This window comes from Euwallacea similis, chromosome 16 (assembly GCF_039881205.1).
Source record: "Euwallacea similis isolate ESF13 chromosome 16, ESF131.1, whole genome shotgun sequence".
Lineage (NCBI taxonomy): Eukaryota > Metazoa > Arthropoda > Insecta > Coleoptera > Curculionidae > Euwallacea > Euwallacea similis.
Window position 1 is genome coordinate 2,244,007 of NC_089624.1, and position 19,687 is coordinate 2,263,693.

The following is a 19,687-nucleotide window of genomic DNA, read 5'->3' on the forward strand; positions in this document are numbered from 1 at the left end:
GAAAAGTATTTGGACAGAAAATCACAAGTTTTGGTAAAATCACTGCTATTCTTCATTCATGACGAAGTCAAACTAATGGAGGGCATAAAAACTTTGCAAAATTGAGGTGAGGGTTGACTCGATCTGAAATTTTGAGACTACTAGCAAAATATATCTCTACGGACCAAAAACTGTTTTTTGCATTACCTAAAAAGCAAATATCGCTCGTGGGAGAGCCACCGATTTCTAGGTCTCTAGACTCTTATAGTGCAAACTTTTAATTGCTGGTAATAAAACAATGAACGACATCATTAGTTTTTATTGATGATGTCAGCTGATGAGACGCCCCGAAGTTATCGACCACAACTATTAAATAGTCCATTATAAGTGGTACCTCTGCGGCTTGCAACTAAATTTATCATATGAGCCGGGGGACCAGGAAATCTTTTAGTAATGAGATAACGTGGCACCGACGCGACGAGGAATGCTGCAAACGTTGCGGACGCCGTGTACGGCCTCCTTAACGTTTGCCGCGTCGATCCGTTGACACATTTCTGTTTTCTGTCATCCCGCTTTCGTCATTCGTCATCGTCCTTCTGTTTCTGTTGATAGTATTCTGTTCTGTCTGTCGTTGTCCTGTTTCTGTTTGTTCGGTGTTTGTGCTGAGTAGCGAAGGTGTATGAATTTAGGTTTCCTTATGCATTCAGGGCGTGAATATTTAAAAGTCTGTATGAAATAAAATGCCCTTTCGGGCCTCCGTTAGCGATTTGACCCCTTGTTACTAGCAAGCCGCGTGAATGTCGTGTGTTACAGTGTGTCGTGTAACCAAAGTATTCAACTGTTTGAAAAATGTTTTGATGTCAAAGTTAGGTTATGTCCGCGTAGGTATTTTTGGGGCCCCATATTTTTCGCTTGATTGGAAATGAGCACTTGGGCGGCGAGGATGCATAGGCGCGCTGCCACATTCAGTAATGTAGTCACCTCCTGTGGTCACCCTTCTGGGCCTTACCCCCGCAGGTTGGAAAAGGTTAAATTTGGCGTACCTCTTCAAGAGGTTTGCAAGAATGACATCCCTGGACCCCTTTTGGTAAGTTTATCTATTGGCATTTGCCAGGTTTTTTTCTAGAACTTTTTTCATTGATATTATTTTGTGCTTATGTAAGTAGAAAAAATCGTCTTAGGTTATAAGGGAGATTTTTAAGTATATCTCCATTTGGGGTTTCAAATACAAACAAACCAAGTGCAAGTCTTTGTGTTCATTGACTACTAAAGTTTGTTTTAATTTTGTGTTATCTGGGGGAGGTCTCACTTAGATTCATTTTCTTAAGCATATTTTAGTTTTTTTAGCAAATATTTAAAGTTATTATTTATCCAGGTATATTTACCTAACTATTATTTCATAAAAACAAGGATAAAAATATTTTTCAAAAGAATCAAATAAATAATTAAGTTTATATACCAATTTTTCATGTCAAAGAGCAAAAGCATTTTAATTGGAAGTTTTGTTAACATTCAACAGAAATTTGTCAAGGAGCAAATCAGCATCTTAAATTTGTAGAGTAAACTATAATTTTTCAATAATCTAGAAGAAATGTTACTTTTTGATAATAAATACCTTACTAACAATCAATTTTCCTTCTTGAATTCCCATAAAATGCTATACATCTGATATAATTCATAAGCTGCAGTTCCCCTTGTTTTTAGACTTTAATTAAATTATAGTTTTTAATGTGAAACAGCAGCAAAATGCCATAAAATACCATTAAATATATTTTCTATCAAGTCAAGTGCATTAAAGGATTTAGTGAAATATATTAAATGAAATTTTAAAAACTGAAAGTTGAGAATAGAATATGTTTATATGTGTAACAAATTATGCTTTGGTACTCTGTGGAATTAAAATTATGGTGTATGACTGTTCAGTGATAGGAATGAATTAGAAACACTCCTTTTCCATAGAGGTTCAAATTTGAATGATATAAGGGGTTTTGAAATGATTTCATTTCAGCAAAAGCCTATTTTAAAATCAACTAAAAAGCTCTCTTTCGTGAAAACACAACTATTTCCTAGCTAGGTAAACTGAGCTAAATTGGCCTATTTTCCCTTCAAAAATTAATGGCATCCTGTTGTTCATGTTATTATGGGAATCTTTGTATGTGCATGTTATTTCTGGACACCCTGTATACAAGTTAAACATTCTTTTCAAAAGGCGAAATTTAGCAATTGTTTTGCTACTTAATTTTGACCCCTGCAAACAGTTGATAGCAAAAAGTAAGTATTAGGAAAAAATAATAGAAAAAAATCAAAAGGTAATTTTATAAACTGAAAGTTAATTATGATAGTTAAGATGCAGGTTTAATATGGTCATTGTTAGTCACTGTTTCCATATTATACATACCAAGATTCATTGTATTATATTTTTAAGTCCTGGAATTGGGTGTGGTAGTATCAGTACTGTACAGTTTGCTAATAACCTTGCTAATAACTAGTATAAGTATTACCTAGTTTACAAAATTTTATGAAGTCATTTTGTTGTACTATTAAATCCCTTCTTGGGAAACTCATTTGAATCATTACTCAACCTTAGTCACTACATTACAAAAGTTATTGTAGAGGAGTATTAACAAAACAATAATAGCTAGATCTGATTGCACATTCTTGGGTTAAAATTTCAATATATATTATGGTAGGTATCATTGTTTCACAAATAATTGATTCATTTTTTATATATGTATGTACATTTTGGAAGTTGGTATTCTTTAGTTTTCTCTAAAGTAAAAAATGCTACCCAAAGGTTTTGTACATAGAATTCAATGTCTCACTCATTTTCATATATCATATAAATAAATAGAGCAAAAAATATGTGATATTTATTTGCTTTTTTAAAGCTATTGACGGGACAGTTCAAAATACATATCTAATAATACATAGGGTGTTCCTTTAAGAAATACAACTTTATTTCCACTTAAAAACTACTATATCATTTATCTATTATACATATATCTACTATATCATATTTTAATTTTTGTTTTATTTTCTGTACGAGCTGAAATACTCCATCGTGTCCAAATAGAAGATTTTTCAAAAACACCCTCTATATCTTAAACGAATCAAGTTATCAAGTTGTTCCCAAACTTTCAACGTGTGAGAGTGCAATCAGATTTCATGTATTTATCACTATCATTTTGTCAATAGTCCATAAACCTATTGAAAATTCACCCAGGACAGGAAAAATGTAATCAAATTTTTAAAATCATTTCTCCTCTTGTTCAGTAACCTAATTTGAAGGAATCTTAAATGAGATTGTTATGCTATTAAGGATGAACAGCTTATAGTACTACAACTGATAAGACTAAATGCGCTGATTAACTACAGCGACTCCAAAAATAATAAGGCATTTGATTTTGTTTGAATTAGGCGATAACTTTATTTGATTTTTTCCGTATTTATCTACCTATGTGAATGTATTTACTGCGTATTATATTTATTTTTGTTTACTGGGTACTGAGGATAATCAATTCTTTGCTTTTCACTTGAATGGACGCATCTAATATTACATTGATTTGTGGCAGAAAAAGTTGATTTTGTTTTATGTGTTTTCATTGAGATTGCAAAAATTTTGAAATTCAAATGATAGCTTTATTGTCCTAATAGATAACATTGTCAAAGCATAAAAATAATCATAGAAGAATTAAAATTATACAATGTGGCTCATAGAAGTGAGCAATAGTTTGCAACGTAGTCTCGGTATCTATAGGAGAATTTTTCCATTCGTGTTACAAGAAAAAGTTCGGTTTTTACCATTCTCGTTATATAAGGTCATAATTTTCTTATTATAATAATTACTGGAATTTAATTTTGGCGTGCTTAGAGCATTTTTTTGAGCAGATTAGGATTGGGTAGTTTAGAACTTTATGGATGGGTTAAGTTTAAGGCTGAGTTGTTGATTCATGACATAAACTTGGTTAATCTAAATCGGGCCTTAGAAAATTTTGAAGTCTATAAGAAACGCATTGCTATGACAATAATGGCAATTTCAAATAAATAAATTCCTCATTTGTGTAAGTTAATTCTAAACAAGATCCACGCTTACGGACATTTGCATTAATTGATTGCAAATCTCGTGATTTATTCATATTTAAATAATAATCAAATGTAAATTTGTCAGGGATATTGTAGGACCGTTAGTGTCATTCTGTTGCAAGCAATATTTTGTAACGAACGTTACACCCTGACGATTCTGTTGAAACTGCAGTAGACGGGCAGGAGTTTTTAATGGTGACTGCCTGCAATTTTCGATGGGACTTGACGCACATTTAGATCAAATTAACTGTGAATAAACTGAATTTAGGTTAATATTTTCACATTTTGCTGTAATGCACAATTAAATCGTTATTATCATAATGTTCTCTAATAGGTATTAGTTTTGAAACTGAACAAAGAAGCCCCCTATAGAAAAGATGTCTTCAGGGCTCCGGGCCACCAAGGGGCGATGAAAAAGCTTATTCACTTTCTACAAACGGGGCGGCTTGTTAATATGGATAACTTCAGCGTGTACACCATAGCTAGTGTATTGAAAAAATTCCTTCGGAAAGTCCCTGGGGGCATATTCGGGAGGGAAATAGAGCAAAGATTTTTTGACATCTTTGAGAGTGGCGATCAGAAAACCCAGCGAGATGAAATCTTTAGGTAAGTATCGAAGTAACACAGTGTCCACGCTTTAGTCCAACGGCCATTATGATGTACACTTCCTGTTTATCAAAAAGAAGCTAATATTTATTTGACTGTAGTGAGTCAAATATGGCTTAAATCCTTTATCGGTGCGTCCCACTTTCCAAACCAACGTCAGACTTCAGGTGCTGAAGCAGAATATTTGATTAATTGTGTTTATTATTTAAGTAGATTATATGCCCGGTGACGCTGTAGGTGTTAATTGTTCATGCGTATATTATTAAGCAGAATGCACAGCACAGGTACTGAATAACAGTGCAGGAGTAATGATTGTTGTGGGTATGAGTGGGATATAATGGCTGTTTTTTTTAAATTGAGAAACTCCAAAGGAATTGCAAAATGAAATCACAAAATCTATCGGATGTGCCCACTTTTTCTATAAGTCGATTGTCCGTGCACCTAGATTCCTAAGTACCGTTTCCTAGGTTTTGGTGAGGGTGACAAATTTATTACCCAAAATATTATCAAGGATGTGTCCAAGTTCTTAGTTAATAGTGAATATTATTATCAGTTAGTTTTAACTCATAATAGTGTGCAATTTCACTGCTCCAACCTCTAACGGCGTTATTCTAAATGAAGTAAAAGAAAGAATTCCAAACATTTGTTTCACACTATACAGGGTATTTCAAATTCGACCCTCACCATTGGGATCTCGGAAACTAGAGGAGATACGAAAAAGTTTAAATGGGGGCAAAGTTGCGCAATCTAGTGCTTGATCGAATACCGTTTTCAAAATTTTAATTTTCCGAGTACTTCCGGAGATATCCGAGAAAAACTAAAAATTGGAGAATCCATTTTTATTTTTTTTTAGCGTTATTTGACAAGAAAGGTTAAATCCGTAAGCACATTTTCATTGTCACTTTTTCTCAGCTACACAATGACATATTCAAATTTGCGATCCGACGTTTCGTTTTCGGCTACCATCATCAACTTTATTTTTTCTTATGGGCCCCATATTGGATTTTTCGACAAAAAAATAGTGCGTTTCATTCTGAATTCATTGATATAGAACTTCTTATAATTTACTCTTTTAAAAGCCGAAATATTTAAATAAAAAGAAATATTACATAGTTGGCCTTGACTCCATCGAAAGACTTTCTTTTGTTCGCGTTATATGACAGAACTTCTCAAACGAATTTAGAGCGTGTGCAGATTTCCAATGAAAATGAGTTTCCGAAGTGAAGAAAAACGAGATATGTTAAGACTTTATTACAAATTTGATAGGAACAGTACGAAAACAGCTCAAATGTATTTTGAGTTATATCCGGAAAGACAACAGCCGCATAGAACATTATTTAAAACTTTGGACGAACATTTAGCTGAGTTTGGTGCTTCTGAAAAACCTAAGATGAAGTATGGAAGCAGAATGAAAGAAGATACTAGAAATAACCTACTGGCAGAGACAAAACTAAATTATTATTAAATGTTACAACAAGTGCTCAAATTGACGACTTTTTTGTGGGGCACTTTGAAAAATAGAATATATGAGAATCGAAATTATAACACAATAGAAGAACTTAGAGAAAACATCATTACACAATGTAGAGTAATCAGAAGGAGAAATATTATTAGGGCTGTCACTAATTTAAATAGACGTGTTCGTTTATGTATGCAGGAGGAAGGTCGTCAATCTGAACACTTGTTGTATCATTTAATAATAATTTAGTTTTGTCTCTGCCAGTAGGTTATTTCTAGTATCTTCTTTCATTCTGCTTCCATACTTCATCCTAGATTTTTCAAAAGCATCAAACTCAGCTAAATGTTCGTCCAAAGTTTTAAATAATGTTCTATGCGGCTGTTGTCTTTCCGGATATAACTCAAAATACATTTGAGCTGTTTTCGTACTGTTCCTATCAAATTTGTAATAAAGTCTTAACATATCTCGTTTTTCTTCACTTCGGAAACTCATTTTCATTGGAAATCTGCACACGCTCTAAATTCGTTTGAGAAGTTCTGTCATATAACGCGAACAAAAGAAAGTCTTTCGATGGAGTCAAGGCCAACTATGTAATATTTCTTTTTATTTAAATATTTCGGCTTTTAAAAGAGTAAATTATAAGAAGTTCTATATCAATGAATTCAGAATGAAACGCACTATTTTTTTGTCGAAAAATCCAATATGGGGCCCATAAGAAAAAATAAAGTTGATGATGGTAGCCGAAAACGAAACGTCGGATCGCAAATTTGAATATGTCATTGTGTAGCTGAGAAAAAGTGACAATGAAAATGTGCTTACGGATTTAACCTTTCTTGTCAAATAACGCTAAAAAAAAATAAAAATGGATTCTCCAATTTTTAGTTTTTCTCGGATATCTCCGGAAGTACTCGGAAAATTAAAATTTTGAAAACGGTATTCGATCATGCACTAGATTGCGCAACTTTGCCCCCATTTAAACTTTTTCGTATCTCCTCTAGTTTCCGAGATCCCAATGGTGAGGGTCGAATTTGAAATACCCTGTATATACGTTCCGGGTACCTCACTTAAGAATAAATAGAGTAAATCTACCATTTTGAAAAATAATGAGCTTGAAAATTGACCTTTTCAATAAGGAAATAATTTTGTCGCGACCATTTACTAATGAACTAATATTAAGTTTGCTGAGGGAAGTTAAATAGCAGAAGGAATGATGAGAGAAACTGTCCAAAAGTTTTTTTCGAAACATTTAGTGAGTCACGAATTAAAAAAAAACGACAGATAATCTCCTGTAAATTTGCAATTATTTACTCATTTAACCAAGAAATCATCTAAGAAAACTTGTCCTGTATAGGTAACTGTGAAAGTGGTAAAATTTGGCTGTGCTCTCACGCGTCTAAATATTTACATCCAAGACCAAGTAGTCTAATCAGTGATTCCGATGAAATTTTAATATTTGAGGAAACTTCGTTCCCAGTTTGGAAATATAAAACCAATTGTTATATTTCCAGAATTATTACTTCCCTACCAGTTTACACCCAAAGGCTATTGGTCTTGTTATTTGGAACTTTTCGCGTGATTGCCTCAAATAGCGAGAGATCCTCCACAGGCATGACGAGTGAAGCTCTAGGAGTCAGCGTGGCCCCCAGTTTTTTCCATTCTTGCGTGAGCGATGGGAAAACTGCCAAAATGGAGGATGTCATGAAATTCAAGGTAAGATTAAGTTTACAAATTTACTCTTATGCTTTCAAATAATTTATGTTATAATTTGAGTAGGTTCTTAACCTATTCAAATTAAGATCCCTTTAAGTTTTATTTTATTATTTTTTTAATACCAAGAGTATTGAATATTTACTTGGTTTCCATTATCGAAATTGTTGTGCACAACCTTAGCAGAGTTTTTTTACACAACGCTTTGCGCAAAACAGCTGAGACACTTTTTTAGAGCTGATCATTTTTTTCGTTTTTTTGTAAATTAGGTATCCAAAAGCAAGATGTAAAGATTATACAATATGTGGTTGTTTATCTTTGTTATTTCTACTTAAAATGTAAATACGGATGTATATATGTAGTAAAATCATGTTTTCGACGAAATTAGGTGGTGAAAACTCTATTTCTATATTTATACTTACTTCAGCGCAGATTATATAGAATGCTTTTGATACCTTGAAAGGGGGTAAAACAGCTTAATGTGATTGCATTTCTATATGTTTTATCCTATTTATTATATCGATTTTCGTTAGATTCAAGTTACTAATTTTTGCTTTTGCTGTATAATGCTTACTTTGAAACTAAAGGCAGAAGTGAACGTAAGTCTCAATTTTATAAATCATCTAAATCACCTTGTTGGTAGATAGTAGACAACGTCTCCCTGTTTCATGGGTTTTCCTAAAGTGTTGTTTGTAGAAAATTTTATTAATATTAAATAACAAGGTCTGTTTGAAGTTGCTAGGCAATGCTTTATTAATGAAAGAGATTTCTCCAATCTCTTAGTATTTAATATGTTTAACAACGTTTGCAGTAATAGCATCTCCATTTGTTTTCAAGTGAATACTAAGATAAACGATCCAATAGTTACGCAATTTTGTAACAAAATTTCATTTACTTCGGCCCGGGCAAGCCGAAAAAATAAAAAAATACTAGCTTTTTGATTTTTCTATGTCGTTATATAAAATAGCTGGCTATAACAAGTTGTTAAGTTGTTCATTGAATGGTATTATGGCATACAGTGTGTTCCAAATTTGTCTTTCATGCATTGGGATCTTGAAAATTATATGAGTTATCAAGTCGGTTAAGGGTTAAATTATTAATGTGTTGTCAACTTTAATTGCAGGTTAATTTCTCTAATTACTGCGAAATAGAGTTAAGGTATTGTTCAGATTCTCATACTGAATCTGTGGTAGGCAGTTTGACGGTTATAACAAGAGAGCTGTTGTGAGTTCCACTTAGATGATGTCGCGGAGCAAGTCGTTTTACCTGTAGATTGTATTTGGATTAATTGTAAACATAAAGGAAATATTTTTTCCTACAACTATCAGGATATGGAATCATTATCAAAACAAAAAAGATATCAAAAAACCCTCGATCTCGGTATACTTTCATTTCTTACGGGTTACACGCGCAACCATAAGGAAATGAGCTTATTTCCCACGGTTTCGTATCGGTATCCACAGCAACGAAGCAAAGCAAAGATCAACATCCATATGGCCTTTTTGATGACAGCTGTATCGAATTTTGAAGTTTTAAGCAGTAAATGTAATTTATTTATTGATTTTTCACGTGGGATACAGAATTTTTTGGGGACTCTGTAGTAAAATTGATTGCATTCTTAGTAGACTGTAAGTGATAAGCATTTTTTTGCTCTATCTAGGCAGTTCTATCTTTTCTATCTACAGAGTTATTGCATTGGGCAAGAAAATTTGGGACACCCTGTATAAGCATACCTGATGACTAAACAATTGTAATATAAAACGGTATGTTGTCAATCATCATTAGAGTGCATGACAGTTTTCACTTTAGGGTCCAACCAGTTTTTAAGAATTTTCAGACAAACTGTTGATAATCGAAACTGTTTGAATCCCGTTTGAATGCAAACATCTTCCTTCCTATTCTCCATTTAACATCTCTTTATGTTCAGTACCAATTTGATTGAAAGTTTAATATATCGATCATCAGTCTTCCATCCGTTTTTGTTCGTATTTAGGTCGCCTCCAAAGTAATGAAACATCTCATTGAGGAATTCGCGTCGTCCAATCTCTTCGGCAGAGACAACTACGAGTACTACGCTCGTGTAACTGGCCGCGTTTTGCGCGTCCAAGGCGAATGGATCTGCTCGTTCCAATTTCCACCCTCCAAAGGAGTGTTTTCTAAAGAGTTCGGAGCTCTGGAACGATATCTTTCAGGTAAGTTTATTGTTTTTTGATTGTAGCATAACTTCGAGCACAGCCTTGTAAACTAACTAAACAGGGATGTGAATATTTCCCTTTTTAACGATGACTAATTCCGTTTTTGATTCGCCCCCAAAGCGCACATCTCAATGGGCCCGGACACTTGGCTACTTTTCAATAACTACGATAAATACGGGGGATATATGGAAGGTAATCAATCACAGAGGGACGATCTTCCACCCCCCGATGATTTTTACAATGCCAATAACACGGTCTAGGGCTTCACTGTTTTCTTCTTTGAATTATTGGTTTCAAGTGGATCATGCCGTGATGAACTATTATTTTAATTTAGTTTTTTTTTATTAATTAGGTCATCGTTGGTGCGTCAAGTGTAGACCTTACAGAAAAAAATTCTCAATAAATTTATTGCTTGAAGTAGCTCCAGGAATTATTTGAATTGTACGCATGTTTTGTAAGTATGTTCGGTTTTGATAGAGAGACCTGTTGATGGGTATGAAATTTGCGAAGATAATACAAAAAATTAATTCCTATTAGATGTATTAGTTGTTTTTTTTATGCCAATTTGTAAGTTTTTTTGCCTTTAGGTGTTTTTGAGTCTAAGATCCTTTTTCCTAGTCAAATATGATGTTTTCATCGATTTTTTAAAACTTTAATACATTTTGTGTTAGAGTGCATCGTGCACGTAAACATGCTAACATTGAAAATTTGGAGTTTACTTGGACTTTTATATTTTTATTACATAAGGTGGTTTTTGCTTTGTTTATGAGAAATCATGGAAGAATCTTCTCTTAAATAACAATATTAATACCCATTTTGCAAATAATTGAAAAAGCCTTAAAATTGTTTTTGACTATGGAATTGGCCTATAATACAGGGTGATCGTTTTTTGAGTTTGAGCATGATGATCTAAGTTATTTGAAGAATCATTGCTGTTTTGAAACTTGGTAAATTCCGATTAGCATTTTGTCCTCTATGATATGGTGCTATCAGACTTAAAAGATGACGTTTATTCTTTAGAAGTAAACTTCAAGTTTTTATTTCGTACTATTAATTTGAAAACTGCACTCCTCAAGTCTGCAAATATAGTGTCAGCTAGTGTATTTATCCAAATCACTCGTACCCAAGGCATGTGAAATATGTCAAAATGAAAATTTACAAAATAGGGCCGTTTTATCAGATCATATCTCACTGAATTAAAAAAGAAGGTGGTTCAGAAATAAAAAATCTAGGACTGTATTTATTGAATAAATGAATTGATGGTGGTTACCGAATAGCAGAACGTCATATTCTAAATCCTATAGAAACATGTCATAGAGAGCTAAATTGTACAAAAAACCTCGTCTAAATCGAATCAGCCTATAATTTAAGCAGGTCATAATTTAACTCACCGGATACCTGAGAAGTACCCTATTTTTTTTTAAACAAACTTGCTGCAAAATTGTTAACTGTATGTTAAGTTTTAATCTCAAGCACTTTAGTAGTATATTATACATCACAGTTATGAAGTACACGATTATGACTTGAACTTCAAGTTTAAGTCTAAGACGTGTGGATCCGCGGTGTATATACGATTTTTTCTACTACTAGAGTTAAGTACATCTAATAAAATTGCATCAAATTTATCTCTAAATAGAGTATAAATTAAATCTGAAATACGAGAAAGCAATGTATTTTGAATAACATATCATAACATCAACATTGACGTTTCATTTGACATTCATTTCTATGGCAACCATAAAATTAAAACAACAATGGGGTGTCATCCTTTAGCGGTTAGAGTCCTTTCCATGGTTAATTATTTAAAATTATATAAATTTATGTGTCAATTATAAAGTTTTTCCAACAATTGTCGTATATTTACAATTATAAACATGCAAGGTCTTAACACTTAAAAATACCTGACAATCAGTTAAAAGAACTATTTGGTTTTTAGTTTGTACACATTACAAATGTTTATGATATCGAATTTCAATCCCTTCCGTCCTTTTTTGAATTACATTGGATCAATTGAATTTTAAATTGTGCTTGTTTTCAAATTTCGTGTTGTTTTTGTTGAGAAGAAAGTATTTAAATTTCATACACATCAACAGGTATGGATGCAAGTTTTAGTATGTTTTGTCATGGAGGAAGAACCATTTTTGGGAACACATTTTTCATCATTTTTCTAATATTGGGAAAAATTATTTTCACTGCTAATTTTTGACAATTTTGTTCTCTGTAGAACCTCAAATGGGAGTTAATAATATAAAATAGAGGCTAATGTTCATATTTTATAAGCGTTTTTAGCATCGCTACTCAAGTAAACTGACTTCATAATATATATAAAGTGATATACAATTATCTCATAAATTGTTCATATTTTTCTTCAACATTGGCATAATATTATGCTAATACATGAAGCAAAAATTTGCAATGCGATTAAGCAAGTGGAATAGAAATGTAGGCCGTTTTCGATAAATAATTAAGGATAATCTTTTTTACCACACATCCGATGTTAATCACATCGAATGCTACCATGTATTACTAATAATTTCCTTTTACCTGTGCTATCTAACCCATATGAAATATATTAATGTCTAAAGCATAGGTACTACATACGTGACTAAAGAAAATGCGCCCTCTCACGGTTTGGTTACGCTTTCCAATGATTAGTTCTTTCTTCATGCGTTGTACAGACAATATTTTTATTGGATTATTATTTAAATAGTTTATAGTAGATATCATTTAGCGCTCGTGTGTGTAAAATAATTACTTTAACATTTTCATGAATGCATCGCTACTCTGTGATATTTTCCATTATTGTTCACATTAATAAATTTTTTTAAATTCTAATTTTATAATACGGCAGTTTTATTTTGTGACTGTCCTCTTGGGTGTTGCCCTGACCGCCCTACATGTTTTACCCTTTTGCGGTTGTTGGCAGCCTTTCCATTTGCACCGTTCTGCATGGCTTAATAAATAGTTTTAGTGTAACAAACTGGACAGCACGTTGCCGTTATTAGTTTGCACTGTTTTGCAGGTATGTAGCTTTTAATCATTTTTAGTTGGCTTTTTTCGTAATTAAGAATTTTGAATATTGTGTGGTGTAACAAAAAGCTTGGATAATTTAGAATATGACGTTTTTTTGTAAATTGGCTTACATCTTTGAGCACAAATTTTGGCTTTTTTCTTTTCAAATTTCGATTTATAAATCTTGATCGTACAAGGTGAGCAAATTTCGATATTGGTCTGATGCCGACCCTCACCGAACGGTTGGTGTGCCATCGAAAATCACGAGTTGAAATGTTTACGGCATAATTTTTTCAGCTATAGGTTAAAAGTTTATTTAAATTTTAAAAATTACAAAGTTTTCCTTCGTTGACATCAATGATTTCCAATGTTTTCGGGCTTGGTTTGTTTTAAATACTCCATGATTCCATAAATGTCCTCTCAAATCAATTCCTTGTCAAACTCTCAGGGCCTCGGCAGTTCCTTTTACTATTTTTTAAAATTTCCGATTTGAGCGGAAATACTACAAAATAGAGAAAAAATCCTTTAGCTGAATTATTAGTATGCTTGACTTTAACTTTAACTTGCTTAACTTGAACTGCAAGCTAATTTCCATAGAAACGGTTAGAATAGAGGCTAGGTGTTGGTGAAATTCTTGGTTTCTATGGAAACCAGCTTTAGCACATGGAATTTTGGAAACATTTTGCTGCTCTCAACTTAATCCATGATTGTGCAATCAACAGACTTTAAAATTATAACTTCGCAAATCTTTTGTAGCCTTGACCCAGGCTGAAGAATGTCAATCCACCCCTGCGCTTCTAGAAGTGGGGCTGCAGCCCCATGTAAACTCCTCGTCGTTGGGCATGATTGCCGAACACACCCTTTTGGAGTCATGCACTAGGCTGTCAATTTCGCTGGAGCAAAATGGACTGTTCCAGGTAGTTGGAGATAATGTCTTAATGGAGAGAATAAATTTAAAGACTGTGGTTTTCAGAGTAACACGTCCCACTCCTCAAGTACAAGTCACTCGTCCAAATTTAGTCACAATAATTGTTCGGGTCCCAAAATGACGTTGGAAGAATTGAAGGCGGTTAATGCTTATGCAGAAAGCACGAGAAGTCTTAGTTATTTACCTCAGGTGAGTTCCTTTTTTTTATTGTTTTCCTAATTTATGGTAAGAGATAGATAAAGAATAAAACTAGTCAAACGTGATACTTGTCCAACATTTTAAAATATTGAGAAATTATATGGGGCTAACCGAGCGAAAGATCATCTGAGCCAGATATTCACCATAAATTGTCAAATGATAGTCCTCGCGATTTAAAAGACGACAAAGATAGAACAGCGACTAAAACTATAAATGCAGTACTGGTCACTCTCAGGTCACTATCACGTGTCTTGAAGTGTTAAGGTTGACAGAACAGAAGGAAGTAATCGTCTGGATCGCCATAAATACAAATTAACATAAAACGCGGCCGCGTTCTCGTTTGTGCTGAGATGAATACGAACTTTTAAGCAAATTTCGACCACCAAGAAACGATAGGAAACTACATAACCAAAATGCTACTAAATTTTGAAATATTATCTGCGAACTTCACAAATTTAGGAAACATACGCCTCAAGTCAAATCAAATAACTATTAGATTAAAAAATAAACAACCAAATTAAATATTTGTATTGTTTAAAGGTTCACGAACGCCAGACAGAGAGAATGAAAACTCGTTCCCAGTGGTTTCTAGGACCGTCAGTGGACTGCCAAAGTTGTGGAGGTTCCTTGGACATTCCTCTTAACACGGCTGACGTTTCAGCATTTACTAATGCGTTACTGAGGCGATCATCATCGGGAACTATAGGTACAACCGCTATTAATTGTTAAACTAAAATTTTCAATTCTGAAGAAATTCAGTCGATTTGAAACAGGAATTTTAAATTTTACAAAAGTACAAGGCACAAATTGTTGGGTTACCAGATGTAGGATTGTCAGGATTTATTTTCTAGATTAAATTAATAACCCGAAATAAATGGTTATTCATATCTCTCTAGTTCCGGAGCATACTACAAGTTGTAAAAAAATATTTTTTAGTAGGAATAGCTGGCTTATCGTTAAGCGCCGAATCCATCCAAAAAAGACCCAGTATCAAATGTGTAAATTCCAGAGACAAAAGATGCGTCCGGTCTGCCAGTCGTAGAAATAAAGAAAATGGATCTAGATCCAGCAGGTATCTTATCTTTATTTTTGTTGTTAGGTCTGATTTGCATGATCTCATACTTCTTACAGCTTTAAAGGCCGTAATGATAGAAGGGGTTCCAATTCACGTTCGAACAGCTTCAAAATCAAGTACGAAAACATATCTAGATCGTGCAGTTTTAAGAATAAAACGGAACTATGTTCGTGTCCGGTGGAATCCCCAACTAAAGGAGCTGAGAATGGTAAGTACACATTTTTGTTTTTTAAGGGGAGTGTTAAACGGTCATCCTTGAAGGTAGCAAGGACGATCCGATGATACCAGGAACTGCCAATACTACAGAGACGATATGCGTCACTCTCACATACAAACCGCGCATTTAAGGACTTTAAACGCAATTTATAAGACTTACGAGGTATTTGATGGCTGCAGATCAAATGCGAGCTGAAGCTGAACCTATTTATATCGGCAAAATAAATGCGAAAATATGTTTTAATGAAATTTTGCTAACAATGAAAACAATGAAAAGAATTCTTTATCTGGCTGAAAGCGCATTTGGAACTGCAGCAATTTGTATTAATAAAATCTACGCTTATTAAACTTAAGTATGCAGTGTGGCCCTTTGAATTTTTAGATGTGTGTGGTCTTTATAGTGTTATACGATGTGCTTTAGCTCCAACGGCAGAGATGTGATTTTATTGTAATTTTAAGACTTAGGTACAATGAACAACATCTAATATGAATCATCTTACACGAATTGAATTGTAATATTTTGAGGCATCTTATAGATAAACCGAAAATAAGACCTTTTGTTTCTTTTTCAAATAATTTTGAAAACTCCTGTAGATCATTTGAATTTCAAGGCATGCTCTGAATAAAAGTTCTCACCCTGTATAATCATTACATTAAAGGGCGCAATTAAGAATATTTATGAGCTAATCTGATGATCAATGATTTAGGTCATGGTGGATTAGACATCAATGCCTATTTCGATTTTTTCCAATTTGTAAATATTTGAGCACAAGACATTACTTATAATAAAATTATTATTGTGCCGGCCTTAATTTTACAAATAAGTAGAAAAAAGGGTTTAAAGCACATGGTATAATTTCCAAATTAGTTCTTTGATACATCTTTGATAAGTATTGCATTAAAGGCAATAATCGTCAAGGATTACCAGGATAATATTTATTAGTGTCCGTCCAGACTGTTTAATAATCTAGGATTGTTTATCGATTTTTAATACGAATATTGAGCTGCTAGTGCAGGGTGCCTTGCTGCACCCAGAAGAGGCATTGCTAAAATTAAGATTAAGATATTTCTTAGAAGTATGTTCTTGAAATTAACTGTTTTAGTACGAAATCAATCTTGGTTCCTTGATGGTCCTTGCCCGAGCTTCACTATCGTTAAATCTCACCACTGCATTCTAAGTATGTACAAGTAGTATTAATTTTTTCATCACCAAATTAATTTCGAAGACTGTCTTGGTATTGTTTTACAAATCTATGCCAAAAGTTTATTTAGGAACGAATAAATTTGTGTTCAAGTGTAATTAACGGGTGGGTAACGTTATAAACACCTTGCCACCTGAAGTTCTGTACTGATATAAATGTACCTTATGTTGAGGCGGTAAATATGCAATTATTGCGAGTTTAAGAATATTATTTATGTACGAGTACAATTCCTACCATAGCTTTGCAACCTCATGCAATGCTTTTGTTGCAACAAAAAATAATGTAATTTCTCGGATAATGAAGTTTATTTGTTGTGTTAAGTCCTTCCACTGATGCACTTACGTGCAAAATATTCTGTTTAAGAATTTAGTTAATTATATTTAGACAAATTTAACGGACAAACTTTAATGGAAGCTCAATGGTGAAGCTTCACGTGCGCAGTAACTAACTGACTCTCAAAATGGAAATTGTTTTAAATTTAAATTCCATTGTAGACCTAGAGGCTCAAGGCTATAGCGATTTCTTAAACATCGTATTCCGTATAGAAATATTTCTTAAATATTGTAATTAATGAGTTTGGTAAAGGATGCAAGTCGACGTCGGCAATTTCGAATGGCGTTCGAACCTGATTTAAACTAAGTATGGATTTTAAGATTGCCTCACTGTTAACTCGCTTAACCGAGTGTTGAAGCCTTATATTAAATATTGTTTCAATATTTAAAAATTTGAATTGTGAAGTTATGGGCAGTTTCCTCCCTGACGTACGAACGTAATGTCTGACAGTAATCTTACTGGCAGGAAAATAATAGTTAAGAAGTTCATGGATGGGCTATGTTTAAAAAACATCGTTTCAGCAATTTAATAGTTAGGTAGTCCCAAAGTGTACTTTATCCAACTCACAAACTCTATTTCTAAAATTAGACTTAGTCTGATTACTGCACACATGCAAAGTGTAAAAGTAATTGTCGTTCGAGTGGCTGCTAGAGAAGTGATAAAAAACAAATAGTGACAAGATTTTCATCCGCGGATAAAATTCTCCAGTAATTCAATGTCCTTATACGTGGTTAGTATTAATGCTAATTAAAGTGTTTAAAGTAACAGCCCCGAGTAAAAATTAACAAAAAATAGCAGCCAAACTTAAATACATATTATGTGAAATAATAAATAACACTATCTGCATTGTCATTATTTGCTTTTTCTGACATTTTTGCAGCTTATACAGGAAACTAATACAATAAAAGCGTTCTATTTTTTTGTGTTTTTTGAATATTGCTTTCATGGTTTGAAAGACAATTTTCGATATTTGGCTTATGCCATTCTGCAACTCCAAACCTCCCTGTATTATAAATCTAGTTCACAATATATGTATTTCAATGTTACAATTGTTAGAACATTATACATGGTTTTATTCGCATTATTTTTGCTGATTTATAACCTCTGTAGTATTAAATTGTTTACACTTTGTCTATCCCACTCATCGATTTTTATTATTATTATTAGCTTGTAAGTAAGACCAAATTTTTTAACGAACGTATTGTTAAAAATTTTGCATTCCAAAACGCGTGTGCATTTATATGTATTTTAATAAATTTCTTTTTACCTTTTATAAAAATGTTTACCTTAAAATATTGTAAGAATTATATGGGAAAAAGGAACTATTTTTAGGAGTTCTTTATTTCGCATTTTAAAGAGTTGTCTTTGTACACAGTATTTTCCCTTTGTGCACAATTATTTAAAATTTATTAAACTATGTAGCAAAAATGTTTCTTTCGTACGTCACACGATTGTTATAGTAACCAAAAAAATATTACAATATATTTTCGAAATTAAGCTTATGACAAACTGTAAGATTGATAACACCAAATAATAGAGCTTTAGACTTTTCACAGGATGATGCAAAGCCTTAGATTTTAATATATAAATTAATGTGTCATCTGTTAGATCATGTATGGGGGTATTCATTTTATTTAAGCCAGCACAAAAACTAGTTTAGATACAATGAAAACACAAAAGTTGCTCATAAGAAATATCATTCTCCAATTAAGGACTTATCTTTCTCCAAAAGGTATTAGTTTTACAATTCCTTCAAATAATGTGAACTGCAATTTTATCAGTCCCCCTGTACCCATCGTTCTAGTGTCCGTTATAAAGTGTGGGTGTTTGAAATAATAAAAACTATATTGAATGTACGATACGCAACTGCATCACCCTGTAGCTATTTTCAGTTATATCTTGCTGCGGCAAAAAGTCTATCTGTTTATAATACTTAAATTTTATTACTTAAATGTTACGCAATGAATGACGAGTTTTCTGATAAAACAAATATTCTTAGAGAATTCGTTGGTTATTTTGTAATTTTATAAAGTAATACATATGGATGTTTTACAAGTAACGTTTATTCTTTGTGGAGGAATTCGCCAAAGATATTGTTGTATGTTATTTTTGATCTTGGAAATTTTAATAAACATATTCAAGTACGTCTTCGGTGTTTTATTTTTTAAATGGCGTAATATCTCTCATAGATCATCTTTAAAAAGATGTTTGATACATTGAAAATAGCTTGCAATTTCGTATTAAATGAGGCTATGTCGAAGAAAACTAGTCTAAGGAAAGCCGTCGTTATCGTGAAGAAACTGGATGCAAGGCTTGGAGCTTAGATCGATAGATATACGAAGTTTTCTCCTTAAAATTGCAGGAAAATAATTTTTTTTATTTAAAAGTCCTTGAAATCAGATAACTTCATAAAATAAAATCGGTTCTTAGATACTAGACAATTACTCTTCAGTTGTAAGTATACTATTTACGCACCACCTTATTTTTACGCATTTTATAAGAACCACCACTGGATTTTCTATTACGGTCGTGTAACGACCGTTTCCCCTGCATAGGTGGATAAAATCTGTGGATAACAATGCCACCACTATGCATGTCAAACCCAAAATCAATTCAAGTAAGTAAAATGGACCCCCTCCATGTCGTAAAAACGCTTTTCCAAAATGCCCTAGCCTATCTAGCACTAAGATTATT

General features: G+C 33.0%; 1 protein-coding gene across 6 annotated transcripts; it reads left to right on the forward strand.

The window, feature by feature from the left end:
* Positions 1–561: 561 nt before the first annotated feature.
* On the forward strand, positions 562–19,141 carry RhoGAP71E (Rho GTPase activating protein at 71E). Of its 6 annotated transcripts, none has more exons than XM_066397889.1 (11): positions 562–1,066; positions 4,397–4,668; positions 7,636–7,837; positions 8,422–8,433; positions 9,828–10,026; positions 13,798–13,958; positions 14,015–14,158; positions 14,708–14,873; positions 15,104–15,239; positions 15,299–15,450; positions 15,504–19,141. In XM_066397889.1, exons 1-11 carry the CDS (start codon positions 902–904, stop codon positions 15,587–15,589), a joined length of 1,695 nt encoding a protein of 564 aa, XP_066253986.1. In that variant the 5' UTR covers positions 562–901; the 3' UTR covers positions 15,590–19,141. The 6 variants fall into 6 exon arrangements, with proteins under 6 accessions (XP_066253986.1, XP_066253990.1, XP_066253988.1 ...); XM_066397893.1 differs by having other exon boundaries at positions 15,508–19,141; XM_066397891.1 differs by having other exon boundaries at positions 15,107–15,239.
* Positions 19,142–19,687: the final 546 nt, after the last annotated feature.